Below are 16,017 nucleotides of genomic sequence, written 5' to 3'. Positions count from 1 at the left end.
TTTTTTATTTTATTACTGTAAGCCCACTCCATCACGCGCCCCCTGTTCTGAAAATCACTGAAAATGCTGTTAAAACTAAAACGATCATTTAAAATGTGAGAGCCGAAATAATTGTACAAGACCAGGCAATGGCCATATGAACTGGGTGTTTGTTGGTAAAAAGGATATGATCGTGGCGTCGCCAAAAACGGTGCGTTACCGTAACTGTACACTGTTCAAAGCAGGAAACGAAAGCGTTCTATTTCCGCTGCAGCAACGAGAACCAGTACGTCATAAAAGAGAGGAAAATGTGGACTGGAAGGACAAACTGAGGCCAAGGAAAGAAAGCGCGTCTGTCCAGCTAAGTCGTTGGTCGCCAGGCAGCTGCTGGCGGTGTCGTTTCCAGACGAGAGTGCGTCGTAGCTGAAAGGGACGAGTCGAGGTCGTTGTTACAGTGTTGTAAAGCGTTCGATTGCTCGGCTAGCCAGGCTCCATTAGCCCGCCCGCCCGCTCGCTAGCGATGGGCACGAGAGCTAGTCGTCTCCAGGAAGACCCGGTGCCTTCCACTCTGGGGAAGGACGGCACCACCAAGCGGGATTCGTACCGGCGGCCCCGCTGTGCCAGGCCTACCAGCCTCATGGTGGACTTCTCGGGCAGCTTTGAGGACACCGAAGTTAACCGGAGCCGCTCGGAGGAAGGCAGCGACTCCGACCTGGGCCAGCATGGCGCGAGCGCAGACGGCAGCCCTGCCGACCATCACGGAATCCCGGCAAGCATGAGCCAGGAGTCCCCGGCGGATGACAACCACAGCGAAGGCAAGACGGAGGAGGACGGCAACACAAGCCCACAGGCTCCCGCCATCGTGGAGCACCAGCCCGGAGACGAAACAGGCCACACGCCCCACCGCACTTTCTCCGAGCGGCTGCCCGGAAATCGACACGCCGGGGGCCGCAGCGTCGGAGCCAGGTCTGCCCGCGTTCGGGGCACCCACCAGCGGCCGGTGTCTGAGGCTTGGATCGGCCTGTACCGCGTCAACAACCGCCATGGCAGTAAGTCGAGACGTGACCCATTCAGCATTCCCATGTCATGTTCAACTAAATAAATCTCGTCCCTAACGTAACTGTTGGGTAAACTGACAGCTTGCATTTGTTTTTAAGACAAGTCGACTCGATCGTTACACCTTAATATCTATTGCAACTCCAAGTCATAAAGAGTTGGGGGGTTGCCCTTTAAAAAATTTTTAATATCCAACCTCAACGGCTATGTACTCTCTCCAAACGCATTTGTTTTCTTTTAGGCGACGCCAAAGCACGTTCAAAACCGTAAATCAGTGATCCCTTCAGTGGCAGTCGGCGAAATCAATGACAACAACGCACAAAATCTAGCAAATGAATAGCAACTAAATCACGATGGGGTGATTATGAATCCACAGAACACCACCAAATGAGTTTTACATCATCAGTCACTGTCGACTCTCACATATTGATTTTATATAGGAGTGCGTGTTAAATCAAGTGAATCATGAAACTACAGGACACAAATCTGTATTTGTCACGCGACGGTGGTAACATTGCTCCCAAGAGGAAGCTTGTAATAGTTTCAAACCGCCTGGGTTCCCACCACATTTCCGAGGTTGGTGGTCATTGATGGTTCAGAGGGGAACTAGCAAGACAGTCAAAAGTTTCAACAGCTCATGAATGATCATGCATACTATACAAGGAGATTAACCATAAATCGTACCGGGGCATGAGATCTGCTTACTCACAAAAAAAAGAACTGACTATGTGTGAATGACAGAATGATTACATTTGAAAAGGCAAGCCGGTTTCAATTAGGTTTGTAATAAAGTAATAAAACTTATGCATAATGTCCATCAGCATGTGGAACCAAAAGACATTTGAAGAACTTGACATTCTTGTGCAAATCATCTCTTTTCTCATGCTTCTATGATGAGGGCAGTCATCTGGGCCTGTATTGTGTAAACTGAGCCGCTGACGCAAGACTTGATGGAATGACATGCAAGAGCCACCACCTTCCCATCATGTCACAAGGCCGCCGCGTTGACAGTTGTAAGTGCGGAGGGAGGCCTGCCTGGCAGTTGAAAATGAAAGGCCTAATTTCACTTTCAACAGAGCCATGTGGCAAAACACACCACTGTGTATGTTTCGGCTTTTCCCATGCAGGCCCTCCAGCCAATTGAGCTGGGAAATGAATGGGGTCAGGAAATAAGTAAATGCTGGCTTTGGAGAAAGTAGGCCGGCCGGGAAGGAAGGAAGGAAGGAAGGAACGCACGCACGCTTTGGACCATCTGCGTTGTCCACGGATCCTCATGCTCATAATAATGGAACTTTGCATGGAACATTATATTTTACAGTCTTTAATCCCAGCTCGCTGACATTGCGTCCACATACCCCATGGATGGAAAAAACGATGGACTTTGTTACTGTGCAGTCAGATGATTGGAAGACGTCAGTGTCTAGAGGGACATCTAAAATAGTTGCCTGAAACCCAGAACAGGGTGGAGAAGTGTCGGTTGTTAGCGTCACACCCCTGTCCTGCCTTTCTCACATTCCCAGCCACTGCAAACAGGCAACGTCTCGCCTCCTTTACATTTCAAAACGCTAGCTCAAACTGACAGCAAGTTTCCAACAGATCTGCCTTTTTCTGTATGTACACAGAACCCACAGGATGTTTCCGTTGCCGTTTGCGCCTGTACACAGCAACGCAACGTCGCGCAAATATGATACCCCAGTCCTGGGACTTCCTAGACAAATGAAAATAACAGGACAGCAAATCAAAACGATAGGAGGTGCTTATGTGTGCAAAGATGCAAATGCAGCAGAATGAAAATGCAAAACGCTGGAATAGCACCTTTTGTATTTCCATCATTTTGTACTTGACCAAAAACATGTTCAAGAATCAAAGTTCAGGGATGAACAGGCATGGACTATTGCTAGTTTTGAGTAGTAGAGTTTTGGGAGTCAGCGGTGAAGTAGTATTTGCTTTCCATGCAATGAGATGGGAAAACCCAGTGCAGGCCGGTCCTGCCTCGGTTACATCCGAAGACTCTTTCACACGCCGGCAGACCTGCGAAATGTTAACACAATAGTGATGAATCAGTTGTAAAGAATTACTCCTAATATTCCAATGTAATTAGGATGTTCACGACCACAGAATAATAACACTCAACTATTGAGTGCTCACAGATACTTTGAAGGCACAAATTTGATGAAACCAACAGTAGATGAAAGGAGGTTTTTAAAAATCAAAAAATGAAATACGTACGAGACGATTCATTTGCTGATCGATTTGTTGTCGATTGATCGTTTAATTTCAACACCTCTAATACAAATCAGCAACATGGATTTTCTTTTCATCAGTGGCTTTTGGCAACAATTTTGACTTCCAACTCCATTGGTGTGTGTGTGTGTGTGTGTGTGTGTGTGTGTGTGCGTGTGTGTGTGTGTGTGTGTGTGCGCGTGCGTGCGTGTGTGTAGATATCCGCTGTCCTTTCTGCTCCAAGCCGTTCCCGGGCGGTCGCATCGAGGATCACCTATTGAGCTGCCTCACGTCACCGCCGCTTCCCTACAATGGTAAGAAGTCTGCATGTGTTATTGAAAGCCATTTTGCCAAATGAAAATCGTTGGTGACAAGAAGTGTGTGTGCGCCTCCAGCGGACGTGCTGAGCAAAGACAGCGGCGAGTGCTCCATCTGTCTGGAGGATCTGGTGCAAGGCGAGACCATTGCCAGGCTGGCGTGTCTCTGCGTCTACCACAAGAGGTAACCAATAACCTCTTGACTCCATGCAGACGCACGCACAAAAACACACTTTTGTTTGTTGGGATTGGTCAACAATAAGTATCGACAGACATTGGCCAGTTTGACTTCTTTGATGGTACTGCTAGTTTCTAACCATTGGACATAGCTACAATATGAAAGGCTTCTTCAACGTGATTCCAATCTGATCATTGGGATTTCTCGTTTGTTTTTTATTGCCAGTTTGCATGTTCATTCGAGTCGCCACCAATTGATGCACAGGCCGAATATCTTAATGTGTGTCCTTTTTGTCATACATTAAAAATAACACTGAGCACATAAGAGTTAGTTTCTAAATGTTTTTTTTTTTTTCCCCCTTTTCTGAAAGCGCACAGTGGTTTTTCTACCTTATCTGTGTAGCCTTTAAGACTTTTACACAGATTGTGAAAGCATACTTTTCATCTGAACTTTGTGAGGTTTTAGCTTCCCTGTTATTGGAGCACAGGAAATGTTCATGCGGTTAGGCAATGCACATGTGCACATCAGGCATGGTTATGTCACATCAGTGTGCGTGCGTGCGTGCGTGCGTGCGTGCGTGCGGAGGCAGCTGTGAGCTTTCAGGTCTTGTAAGTTCCTACTTTGACAAAGCATATGTTAAGAGGTGTGGCTCATTTTTTTGGGCTTCTTCCTCTGAAATGCAAATAAAACCCAGCAGGCAGGCAAATAAAACCCAGCGGGCGGGCGGGCGGGCGGGCGGGCAGGCGGGCAGGCGGGCAGGCGGCTGTCATTTGGAACCCAGCGTCAGTCTCATTTACCTTGAGTGTGTTTTAACAATTTCATATATGCCAACTCGCAATCTTTCACTCGTTGAGTAATCCACTCATGATCAAAATGATAAGAAATCACTCATTCTATGACTTACTGTCAATTTCCGTGTCTCTTTCCAGTAACCCACTCACTCTTTCACCTACACTTTGTCACTTGATCTTCAATTCACTCATCTCGAAAGTCACTTTCATTTTGACTTGCGTCTATGGATATGTTGAACTGGGATGACACAATACTTTTACTATAGTCTGATCTGACTATTTGTTCATACCAGACCACCATTTCGTGCGGTCAATGTTCTGCAAACGAGTGCTTCTAATGAAGCCAGATTGAAATGTGAGAATCACAACACGAGTACGAGTACGAGTAACCGAGTCCTATGTGGCCGCAGCTGCATCGACGCTTGGGCTAAGGTGAAGCCCTGCTGCCCAGAGCATCCATCAGATTGACTCCCAGGTCACATGACTTCCCCCGCGATGACTCAGGTAGGCCCGATCATTTGAAATGTGCCAGCGGGAAGTCGACTCGTGTCATGATTGGATTTTTCAAATGAATTTGTCATTTAGTATTTCACTTTATTTTTTTCGTTTTGTAATGGCTCGTGTTAACCAAAAAGGAGCTCACGTTTCCTCGCTGTGCACCATCATCCTTACTTGTTTGGTCCTCACAGGAGACCTCCATGTCAACATTCTCTCCTTATGAAAACTGAAGCATACTCACCAAGCCACAAAGAAGTTCCGGGCGCCACGGACCTCTTCCTGTTCCTTTTGTAGGTCCAAACCATTTCGCAACAAACTGTAAACAAAACAAAACAAAAAACCATGGCTGCTTTTGGATTTAACCCCTCGCTCGCCAGGTTGGCATCAGATGATGTCATTTCTGGCCGGGATGAGGAATCTAGGTCACCTCCTGTTTATTTAAAAAAAAAAAAAAAATTATTAGTAAAAGTGTTGCCCAACGGCTCGTGGGGTGTGGGCGGTCGTTACCCAGTGTTTAGTGTTAACATTACAAGGGGGATAGTTGCTTGGTTGCTTGCTTGGTTGCTTGGTTGGTTTGTGCTCGGTTTAGCGCTGGTGTTTGCACCTATTTGAGCACTTTTTGTCCTTTGAGGATTTCTTTCCCGCTTTGTGTCTTGCTTTCTTGATTCCGTTGCTTTCGAGTGCTTGGATGGACCGCAAACGATAGTGAGTGAGTGAGTGAGTGAGTGAGTGAGTGAGTGAGTGAGTGAGTGAGTGAGTGAGTGAGTGAGTGAGTGAGTGAGTGAGTGAGTGAGTGAGTGAGTGAGTGAGTGAGTGAGTGAGTGAGTGAGTGTCTAATGTGAATGACCCAGACTTCCATCGTGTTAAATGTGGCAACGGTACTGCTTTTTGATTCTGAAAAGATTTTCCCCCATGTTTTCTGGAGTCGGCAGGCTTTTTATCACCGTTTCAACGGCGGATGCATTGGCCTTAAAGGCGCTAGCTACCTTTTTATAATGGCAAGTACGTATTATCCAGTATGATATCGTCATGACCATGATTATAGCTCAATGTATGACTTTCTTTTCAAGCCTCCTTGTGTTTGCTGCCTTTGCCCGGTCAGGGTTTATTTGGGGAACGGAACGGAAATGAAAAAATGATGAATGATGGCTTCAGAAAGTTTTTTTATGATCATCCCCTCTGGAATGGAAACCCGTCTGAGCATTTATTCCGTATCTTTCATCCAACTTGCGGTCCTGGTACTAGTACACTCAACTGCTAGTGCCTCGTTTGATCAAGGATGCTCTTTCCCCTCACTAGTAGGACGCACTCATAACATATTGACACTGCTAGTACAACTTACTAGTGCACAATACCGGTAAATATGCACACAGCTTTTCAATATCCTCGATGGCCCTGTACTAGTAAGCTCTATGTCTTCATCAGTAAGACTGCAGTTAAATTGAGGACATCTAGTAAAAGTCGATAAAGCCATTTGAACATTTTGTTGATATCGGCCAAAAGGCAATGCACGAGTACGCTTTCTCTCCTCACAGTTTTCAAGCAGTTTATTCAATATCTTTTTTTTGTCCTCAATGATAAGAGTTGAGCACTCTGCTTGAATGACTTGGATGCAATAATAACTCCTTAAGTGCTAGACCTTTGTCACTAGTAGTCCTAGTAGCCAGTTGCCATAGGGCATGGTTGTCTTGATGTCCTTCTGATATGCCAAAGTTGTCCTATTAATAAAAAAAATGCTAGTAATAAATATTATATATATATATATATATATATATATATATATATATATATATATATATATATATATATATATATATATATATATATATATATATATATATATATATATATATATATATATATATATATATAAGTAGCACAATTTCATAGTGAGAAACTCTTCCAGCCAGTTCTTCGATAACAAGAGTATCCATCTTAAGGTCGTAGCGCTTGTAGGGGGAAAAAAATAATGTCAACAAATCTGAATTGTATTAGTGAGGGCGAAGAGCATTTGGATCATCAGGATATGGACGAAATGCCCAAAACGGCTTTTCATACTCGGGTCCCAGCTGAGGTGCTACAACTCGTCCTGCCACTAGGGGACAGCCCTGTGCATGTTTCCAACGATAAGAATGCCAAATTCTTGTGAGCGAGCGAGCGTGCGTGCGCGCGTGTTGAGAGGCTCATTCGACGTTACATTTGTTGTGGTGATAATTTATGATGTGTACTCTTGAGGTGTTTGCGTGTATGTTTTCAAAAAGTGGGCGGGCACTTTCCCAAGCCCACTCAATTAATTCCCTCTCAAGCCGTGTGGTGCAATACCTCAAATTTATACCAATGCTAATTATAAAAGCTTGCTCTGTGCGTGGAGAGAGTGGGAGGGAGGGATAACTCGACAAAAGATGGGATTTTGTATAAATAGAGCCCCAGATCTACTCTCCTACGCCTGTCAGACACCAGAGCTTTCATCACAGCATATATGGACAATCTTTAAAAAACACACAAACAAGTACGCATGCGCGGCACACGTGTACACACACACACACACACACACACACACACACACACAGCAGAGGCATCATATTATTTATTGAATTGTAAATATGTAATGCAGTCAAAAAAAGAAAAAAACGGCTGGTCTTTGTCTGTTGGATATACTGTTTCTAAAGCTACAATCTTTTGTATGTCTCAGAAATTGTTTTTATATGTATTTTTTACAATAAATGTGTGAAGAGTAGTGTTTGTCTTTTATATTTCACCTTCACTTTTGTGATGCACGATAATAGAATAGAACGCCCTTTATTGTCACATCAAAAGGAGATGTCGTCATAAAGGCTGATTTACAGCAGAAGAGAGAAGTGAAGCTGTGCGAAAAACAAACAAATGTGCAGAGAACTAATGACAAGGTGATGAGTGGGACACATGTGACCAACCTAGCATTCCACTGTTCTTATCTCTCTCATTCCAAAACACATCCAACATGTCATAAATGCTTCATTTCAAATGAATAAAGTATTTTTAGGTGCTATACGATATTTCTGACTTTTGCACTAACTTTGCTAAAACAACAAATGACTTCCAATGACTTTTGCACACTACTATAAAGAGCCAGTCTAAAAGTTGAGAATAAAAAAACTATCACTTTTTATAAACTCAGTGTCATGGTGATAAGATTGATTTGTGAGCAAATTGTCTTTGGCGCAGTGTTCCCAGCTCATCAATTCAAAATCTAGGTGTGTTGAGGGCACACAGGGGAGGCTTTAAATTGGGAGCCAAGTGCCTTTTCTCTTCAGCTTCATCATCTCCTTCGCAGGTGAGCGTCGTGTGTTGTAAAATCTTCAATGTTTGATAGCTACCCCCGTCCCCTCCCCTCCGGGTCTTACAGGCATGACTGTGTCCTATACGCTTGAGGTGGCCAATGTGAGATTTGGCGGATTCTCCAAGCTCTTGTTCAGGTGGAAGGGCAGCATCTACAAGCTGCTCTACAAGGAGTTTCTCCTGTTCTGCGGAGTCTACCTATTTTCCAGTGTGCTCTACAGGTGGGTCCTATCCTCTATTATTGGTAACGTGACAAGAGAAAAATATTATAATATATATTGGCAGTATTGAGGTCATAGTATCGTAGCGTGATTTTGTTATAGTCACACAAGTGTCATCACATTGTATCATATCATACAGTGCTACTATTGGTTGATTGTAATGTATTCCAATTGATCATTATTGATATGTGACTGTTTTAAACACGTAGGTTAATGCTCACACCCAAGCAGCAGGATGTGTTTGAGCGTATCGCCCTTTACTGTGACCAGTTCACCAACACCAACTTTATCCCTGTTCTTTTTGTGCTCGGTAGGTATAGTGCAAGGAATTGGATCATTTATGTTAAAAATGGATCAGGTATGGAGGGTGTTCAATATCTATACCTTTGGCATGGACAGGCTTCTATGTAACGTTGGCGTTCAATCGTTGGTGGGGTCAATACACCAGCTTCCCGCTGCCCGACAACCTGATGATGGCGGTCTCCGGGAACGTCCACGGAGCCGACGAGAGGGGCCGCATGTTGCGGCGCACTCTCATGCGATATGCCAACCTGTCGTCAGTACTGATCCTGCGCTCCGTCAGCACCAGAGTGCACAAGCGCTTCCCCACGCTGGAGCACGTGGTGGAGGCCGGTAGGTAACATCCATCTATCAACTTGGATGGATCTGGGAGAAAAAAAAACAAATCTGAATATTTGTTTTCAGGCTTTATGACATCACACGAGCTGAAGATTTTGGAGTCGCTGCATTCGGACTTCAACAAGTATTGGATGCCGCTCACCTGGTTCGCTAATCTAGCATCCAGAGCGAGAGAGGAGACCCGTGTTAGGGACGACATTGCTTTGAGACTCCTCATGGATGTGACTAACTTTGCCTTCACATCATTGACCAACTTTGGGAACATTGCTATACAGTTTGACTGTCCTTCCAGGAGCTGAATAACTACAGGGCCAAATGCAGTCTTTTGTTCCATTATGACTGGATCAGCATTCCTCTGGTCTACACTCAGGTGAGTCAGCCACGCCTCCTCCTTCCATCGCCTTCTATTTGCTCAACTGTCTCATTAACACAGGTGGTGACGTTGGCCGTTTACTCCTTCTTCGCTTTGTGCGTCGTCGGCCGTCAGTTCCTGAGCCCGGAAAAAGGCTACAAGGACCACAAGCTGGACCTGTACGTGCCTGTCTTCACGCTGCTGCAGTTCTTCTTCTATGCCGGATGGCTCAAAGTGGGAGAGCTGATCATCAACCCGTTTGGCGAGGATGACGACGACTTTGAGACCAACCAGCTGATTGACAGAAACATTCAGGTGCTCACTCTTTTTTTTTTTTTACACCTTACAGTACTGACATTGTGGTCGTTCGCAAGGTGTCAATGCTGGCTGTGGATGACATGTACCAGAACCTTGCACCGCTGGAGAAAGACAAGCACTGGGCCCAACAACATGTTTCCATCCCTTACACGGTGTCCACTGCAGCAGATCGCCTCAGACCACCTTTCAAAGGCTCCACCTTTGATATGAGGTCCGTCATCCTCATACTGTCATTATTGCAATCATTGGTCAAGTATCATATTATCTCTGTCCCAATCCATAGCTATTACAATCTTGGCCAAATCAGTCCTGTACATTTGCAGGATGAGCTTGGAGGATCTTGAGCTGGAGCGACCTACTGATACGTTCCCTCTGCAATGCTCCTCACTGGACAATCACAAAGACGGCCTCCTGAAGGCATGCAGCCTTCCGTCGCTACTCAACGTGCCGACACATCAGTTTATGGAGCACGTCAACGAGGATGAGATCCCGCTTGCGGAAGAAATGATCAAAGTCGAAACTAACTAGGACATGATCTGGACAGCCTCCCTCTAAAAATGCTCAACATGGCGTCCACTTTGTTGTTATTCATTGTGCCAGCATGGTCACCTTTTGTGTGTTCCCTTTTAAATTGAATCCAACTGGCACCAGTTTGGAGTGATACGCAATTGACAGGTCAAATAACTGCCGACAGGGGGCGCCGTGGTGGGTCAGCTGCTATTTGCAGTAATGAAAGCACAGTTTATCAAAACACATTTAATTAAATAACGTTCAACAGACAAGACATGATAGTCACACCATATTTCCACACGTTTCGATTTGAAAACTCGAGCCTCCTAATAAAACTGTCCAATGAATCTTAGTCACCTCTGGGGGAGGGAGGGACAGTCTTCGCTCATCATCATGAGTCCAAATCACTACAAAGGAGAAGCAAATATTTAAGCAAAGTGAAGCGCGGCTCTCATTTGCATTTAAGGAGAAAGGTAGCAATGTTCCAGGACTTTAGTCAGGTTCTATAAACTGGATTGTACAGAAACCTGTGCCAGTCCTGATATTTTCTTCCCCATTATAAAGTCACAGCAGAGAGGGTTGTCCCTGGCATGGCAAAGCACATTTGGGGATTTACATGTGCAATTTAAAATAAAGAAAGAACATACCTGAAAGGGAGCCACCGGCCATTATCAGCAGGTCAAACCACTGGAAAGAAAAAACAAATTAAATTTAGGCAGTGAAGCATGGCTGCAATTCACATTCAAAGACATTGTTAGCAATGTTCCAGGGATTCAGTCAGGTTGTGCTAAACTGGATTTGACATAAACCTGTGCCTGAATCCTTGTGTTTTTTCTCCCAATACAAAGATTCCACAACAGAGAGGGTGGTCTCTGGCATGGCAGTATATGATTGGGCATTTTAAGGAAAAGGGAAAAAAATAGAAGCAGTCCACACCTGCCATCATGCTTGACACATGGCTTTTTCTGCCCACGGCCAGTAAATTGCTGGATGTACCACTGCAAACAAAAGAGGATAGCGTTATATATAAAGTACTATGTCCACGTATGATAACTTGCGACTGGAAATTGATGTGCTCAGGGTTTTTAAGGTTCACCACAGTTTGGTCTGTATAATGTGTCAAAAGACATCACGGCACACATGAAAAGTAGGCATGGGCCACTTTCACATTCAGACAGACTTTACTGGTTCATGCCTCATGACAGATCATGTACATCTTACCTTTAGTTACCATGATGAGTCATTGCTATCACGACACGGCCATTAGCTGCAAAAGATTGTTGGGGAGAGAAACTCATTCAAACATCAAACCACTTGCACTTTGTGTTTCGCAGTGACAAAGGAATTCAATTCAATTTGACCGACCACAAAGGTGTTTGGAGCTCAATCGGAATGTTTCAAATGTGGCTACATTTTGATGCCGCTACAATATGGTAGGCAGCACATGTACAGCCCAGCACTAGGCCCGTTCAGGTGAGAGTCCAGGACAGGCCACTCTCGTCGGGCTACGCTCGGCAGCCGTTCAGCAACGGCAGGTTCTAAAACAGAACCTGCAGAGCCGATGACATATGCAGAGACTTCCTCTTCCAGCACTGTAACACTGAGCCAGACATGTCGCCTGGGCAGCTGACTTAGTGCTGGTGGATATTATACAATATTGATTGTGGATTTCAACAATCTCAGTTACCTTATTTTAAGGACAAAGTAGCCTTTTTCATCCCTGGGGCAAATGGTAACAATTGTCCGTTTCATCTTGTTTCGTCGTCTTTTCCCTTGGGAAGCTTCATCTCTGGGGGGGGAAGTTAACTTTCAACGCAGGTCACGCTAAATACTGCTGAATGTTAACTGCCGAGACTGGCTCAGGCCGCAACATGGTGGAAGGATCAAACAGCTTAAGCCGTGCATTGTTCGAATCGCCTGCGTGCATCGTGGCGACCTCGTGCAAGGATTTCAGTTTTACGATGTAAACGTTATATGAACAAAATCAAATGTTTTTATTGACAAAAGGTTTCACACAACCAGTGTAGTATTAAATGCCTAACAAATTCAGCTGCAGGGACTCACGCGCCATGTAGCACCGGTTGAAGGGAGAGGGAAGAGCGGAAGTCACGTGCTGTATAATATACTGTCTGTCGCTGTGCATTGTGGGAAAAGTGGGACGTCTTCAAAAAATGGCAAATGACAATTCGTCCTTCAATGCACACACAGGACGAGTCAAGCAGGATCAAATGCATTGCTGTAGAAGAGAGCATGTTTACAAATGTCAATACACTAGCCAGAAAAGTCATTTAAGATATGTAACTATTGGTCAAATTTCAAAAAGCAACCTTTATTAGAACAAGAAACAGACAGCATCAACACAAACTGATATCATTTGGAGCCAAAACCACGAGGACATGATTTTATTTATTCCAGGATGGAATTTGTACATTGGATTTTCATCATTTGGCTCACATTTTGTTGCTGTGTGCCATTTGTTTGAAGGGTTGTGATGGGACGGGACAGCCCCCCCCCCCAACTGAATTTTATTTAGCAAGGCATAAGTGACATCAAGGCATATTCAATTGAAAGAAAAAATGAGTTACTTTCACATTGTATTTCTTTTACACATAAAAAAAAATCATTCAGGCTTATTTCTTGGCTTTTGCCAGGTGTTCACGGGCAATAATGAGTCTCTGGATCTGAGCGGTGCCTTCGTAGATCTAAAAAAGAAAGAAAAAGAAATAAATCACTCAAATCTATTCTAGTATTTCAATCCCAAAAAAGCATTTTCACTTGCAAAACATCACCCACCTGGTAGATCTTGGCGTCGCGCATCAGCTTCTCCACAGGGTAATCGCTGTTGAAGCCGTTTCCACCAAACACCTGCACGGCGTCTGAGGCCACCTGGTTGGCAATGTCGCCGGCGAAGGCCTTGGCGATGGAGGCGTAATAGGTGTTGCGGCGGCCGCGATCCACCTCCCAGGCGGAGCGCTGGTACGCCATGCGTGCCAGCTCCACCTTCATGGCCATCTCGGCCAACAGGAAGGAGATGGCCTGGTGCTGCCAAAAAAGATGCCATTATACTGCTGCTGATGCAATTCATTTGCCTTTGTTCCCTTCAGAACAAACCTCAGCAATGACTTTGCCAAACGTTTTCCTCTCCAAAGCGTAGGCAGTGGCTTCGTCCAGTGCCCTCTGAGCCAGGCCGGTGGCTCCGGCTGCCACCTGTGTAACACATCAGATCTAATCCACGAAATGTCACATTCAAATAACGTAACACGGGCGCCACGTGACTCACGGGTGGCCGAGTCTTGTCAAAGGCGCCCATGGCGATCTTGAAGCCAGCGCCCTCGCCGATCAGTACATTCTCCTTTGGAATCCTCACGTCCTCAAAAGTGATGCCTCGTGTGTCGGAACACCTCTGGCCCATGTTCATTTCCTGCCATCCTCAGGAAGACAATTCAATTTGCCGTCGGTGCTTGTATTAACAATCAGAAGTTGAATCTGTGATTACATGAGCTCAAATGTTTTGATCGAACGTGGATGTGTGCTAGTTTACTTTGGACTGAGACCAAGAGGATATGGTAAATCTCACCTTCCTTCCTATTTGTATTCCGGGCGTGTCTGCATCCAGAATGAAGCCAGTGAAAGCCTTGTTTGTGGGACATTTGGGATCAGCCTCAGTGCGGGCCAGCAGAAAGTACCTGGGAACACAAGAGGAAATGAAACCCCATCCACAGAAAATGGATGGCCGTGTCATCGCCTCAATGCACAATACCAGTTGGCCTTGCCGCCGTTTGTGATCCACATCTTCTGGCCGTTGACCACGTACTCGTCGCCAGTCTTCACCGCCCGCGTCTTGACGCCCGCCACGTCTGAGCCCGCCCCCGGCTCAGTGACACAGTAGGCCTGTGGGGCATCAGGTGAGCAATATGTATTCATTCCTGGAGTTCCAGGATGACAGGAAAATGTACTTACACACATAAGAGGCTCCTCAGTCATCCTGCCCAGATATTTCTTCTTCTGTGCCTCATTCCCAGCAATAATAACAGGCATTTGCTGTTGGGCGCAAATAGGCTTAATCATCCACTTTACAATTCAAATGACACATTTGAATGTGAAAGTGTTTGCCAGGCAGGCCTCGAGCAAAAATGATTAAGAGCTCTTACTCCAAGAGAATTGGCCTCGATGGCAGTTTGGACTCCCGTGCAACCGTAGGCCAGCTCTTCCGTGATGAGGCAGTTGTCGAAGATGGACAAGCCCATCCCACCTAAGGTTTTAATTTTGCATAGTTAAAATTGAAATAAAAATGGACATGCTGTAAATGCGTCACACAAACTGACCATACTGCTCTGCTATGTGACTATTCATCAAACCCAGCTCCCATGCTTTCTTGATGATAGGTACTGGGTACTGCAAACACAAAATCCAATCAAGTCAAATGATAATGCTACATCATCTCTTCTACACACCGCCTCATCCTGGAAGAGACTCACCTCCCCGGTTTTGTCGTAGTGCGCCGCGTGCGGAACGATTTCCTCGCGCGCAAACTTGCGAGCAAGCTGTTGGAACTCCCGCTGTTGATCCGTAAACTCTGCGAGACAGAGAAGAAATTCTACCAATGGACGGCATACATATACATGTATATATTGTGTTGTGAAACAGATTTGCGAGGCATGATTGGGGGGAAATATCATGTAAATAAAAGCAAAAGCAGTGTTTGCTTTTTAAATACAAATTGATGCAAACACATTGGGGTCTAAAACGACTCTGTTGAAAATGTAAAATATTGATTACTGCTCAATAGCCAGCTATGTCCAAGCAATTTTACAAGAGTTAATCCTGAGTGATGGTGAACAATGCAATGGAAAACAGTAACAAGTTCGACAAAAAGTCTGAAAAGTATAGTTGCCGAGACCACCCACCAAACGAGAAGCCGGTAGCCGCTGCAGCGTTCTCGCCGGAGATTTTGGATTCGGCGGCGGCGGCAGCACTGGAGCTCTGGAGCCGAGCAACACCGCAGCGCAGCCCTCCTCTGAGTACCTGGGAGTAAAGGTGGATAGTGCCATTTCAGTCCCATAATAGCTATGAATGTCATTAAAGCATTTTGACATGGTTATTAATAGCATTTAAGGCGCGCTGGAACATTAAATTCAGTTGAAACAAACGTTCAAAACAAGCTAACGTATGTTAAGGTACTTCGGTATCGAGCGTGTCTGTGTCTTGACGCGTCACACAACAGAGACAACACGCACAAGGTACCCTAACTCACAATGTCGATTGTGCTGTATAAACAAGTTGACAATAGTTTGAAAAAGAAACACTCACCTTATTCAAGAGCATCGTTGCTACTTCTACTTACACAACGCCACAACACTCGACAACGACAGAGCGCTCGTCCAATCACAGCGGCGTGTTCAGTCAGGTGACCCACGGTGATCCTAAGCGTGAACTTTCCCCTAGTCGTTGTGGGTTACCTAATTTTGTCCACCCTTCAAACGTCTTTTCTAACATTTAACCGGCCGGGGTGTGGGGATCACACAAGGCCACATTTGTGGGAAACAAATGTAAGGTTAGTCATGTCAAATAGGACTAACCCACGTATTTGCATAGGAATACAAATCCTTCACAAGAT

The 16,017-nt window shown here is 45.2% G+C and overlaps 3 protein-coding genes across 4 annotated transcripts; 2 read left to right on the top strand and 1 right to left on the bottom strand.

The window, feature by feature from the left end:
- Positions 1–132: 132 nt before the first annotated feature.
- zgc:66427 (uncharacterized protein LOC406256 homolog) lies at positions 133–7,779 on the top strand. Its single transcript, XM_049746804.2, has 5 exons — positions 133–1,028; positions 3,477–3,572; positions 3,654–3,759; positions 4,955–5,048; positions 5,234–7,779. The coding sequence occupies exons 1-4, from the start codon at positions 500–502 to the stop codon at positions 5,010–5,012; spliced, it is 789 nt and encodes a 262-aa protein (XP_049602761.1). The 5' UTR covers positions 133–499; the 3' UTR covers positions 5,013–5,048; positions 5,234–7,779.
- A 143-nt stretch (positions 7,780–7,922) lies between these two features.
- best4 (bestrophin 4) lies at positions 7,923–10,747 on the top strand. Of its 2 annotated transcripts, none has more exons than XM_049746788.2 (8): positions 7,923–8,355; positions 8,428–8,581; positions 8,791–8,891; positions 8,981–9,214; positions 9,287–9,441; positions 9,513–9,887; positions 9,947–10,101; positions 10,214–10,747. In XM_049746788.2, the coding sequence occupies exons 2-8, from the start codon at positions 8,430–8,432 to the stop codon at positions 10,416–10,418; spliced, it is 1,377 nt and encodes a 458-aa protein (XP_049602745.1). In that variant the 5' UTR covers positions 7,923–8,355; positions 8,428–8,429; the 3' UTR covers positions 10,419–10,747. The 2 variants fall into 2 exon arrangements, with proteins under 2 accessions (XP_049602745.1, XP_049602746.1); XM_049746789.2 differs by having other exon boundaries at positions 7,923–8,581; positions 9,513–9,590; positions 9,654–9,887.
- A 2,040-nt stretch (positions 10,748–12,787) lies between these two features.
- acadm (acyl-CoA dehydrogenase medium chain) lies at positions 12,788–15,870 on the bottom strand. The gene is made up of 12 exons (XM_049746790.1): positions 15,711–15,870; positions 15,308–15,425; positions 14,879–14,976; positions 14,726–14,795; positions 14,552–14,652; positions 14,361–14,441; positions 14,161–14,291; positions 13,978–14,086; positions 13,681–13,821; positions 13,512–13,607; positions 13,194–13,442; positions 12,788–13,102 (listed from the first exon to the last, which is right to left on the bottom strand). The coding sequence occupies exons 1-12, from the start codon at positions 15,723–15,725 to the stop codon at positions 13,031–13,033; spliced, it is 1,281 nt and encodes a 426-aa protein (XP_049602747.1). The 5' UTR covers positions 15,726–15,870; the 3' UTR covers positions 12,788–13,030.
- Positions 15,871–16,017: the final 147 nt, after the last annotated feature.

Source organism: Syngnathus scovelli, chromosome 17 (genome assembly GCF_024217435.2).
Source record: "Syngnathus scovelli strain Florida chromosome 17, RoL_Ssco_1.2, whole genome shotgun sequence".
Lineage (NCBI taxonomy): Eukaryota > Metazoa > Chordata > Actinopteri > Syngnathiformes > Syngnathidae > Syngnathus > Syngnathus scovelli.
Note: the sequence above shows the minus strand (reverse complement) of the source record. Positions and strands in the feature narration are given on the sequence as shown.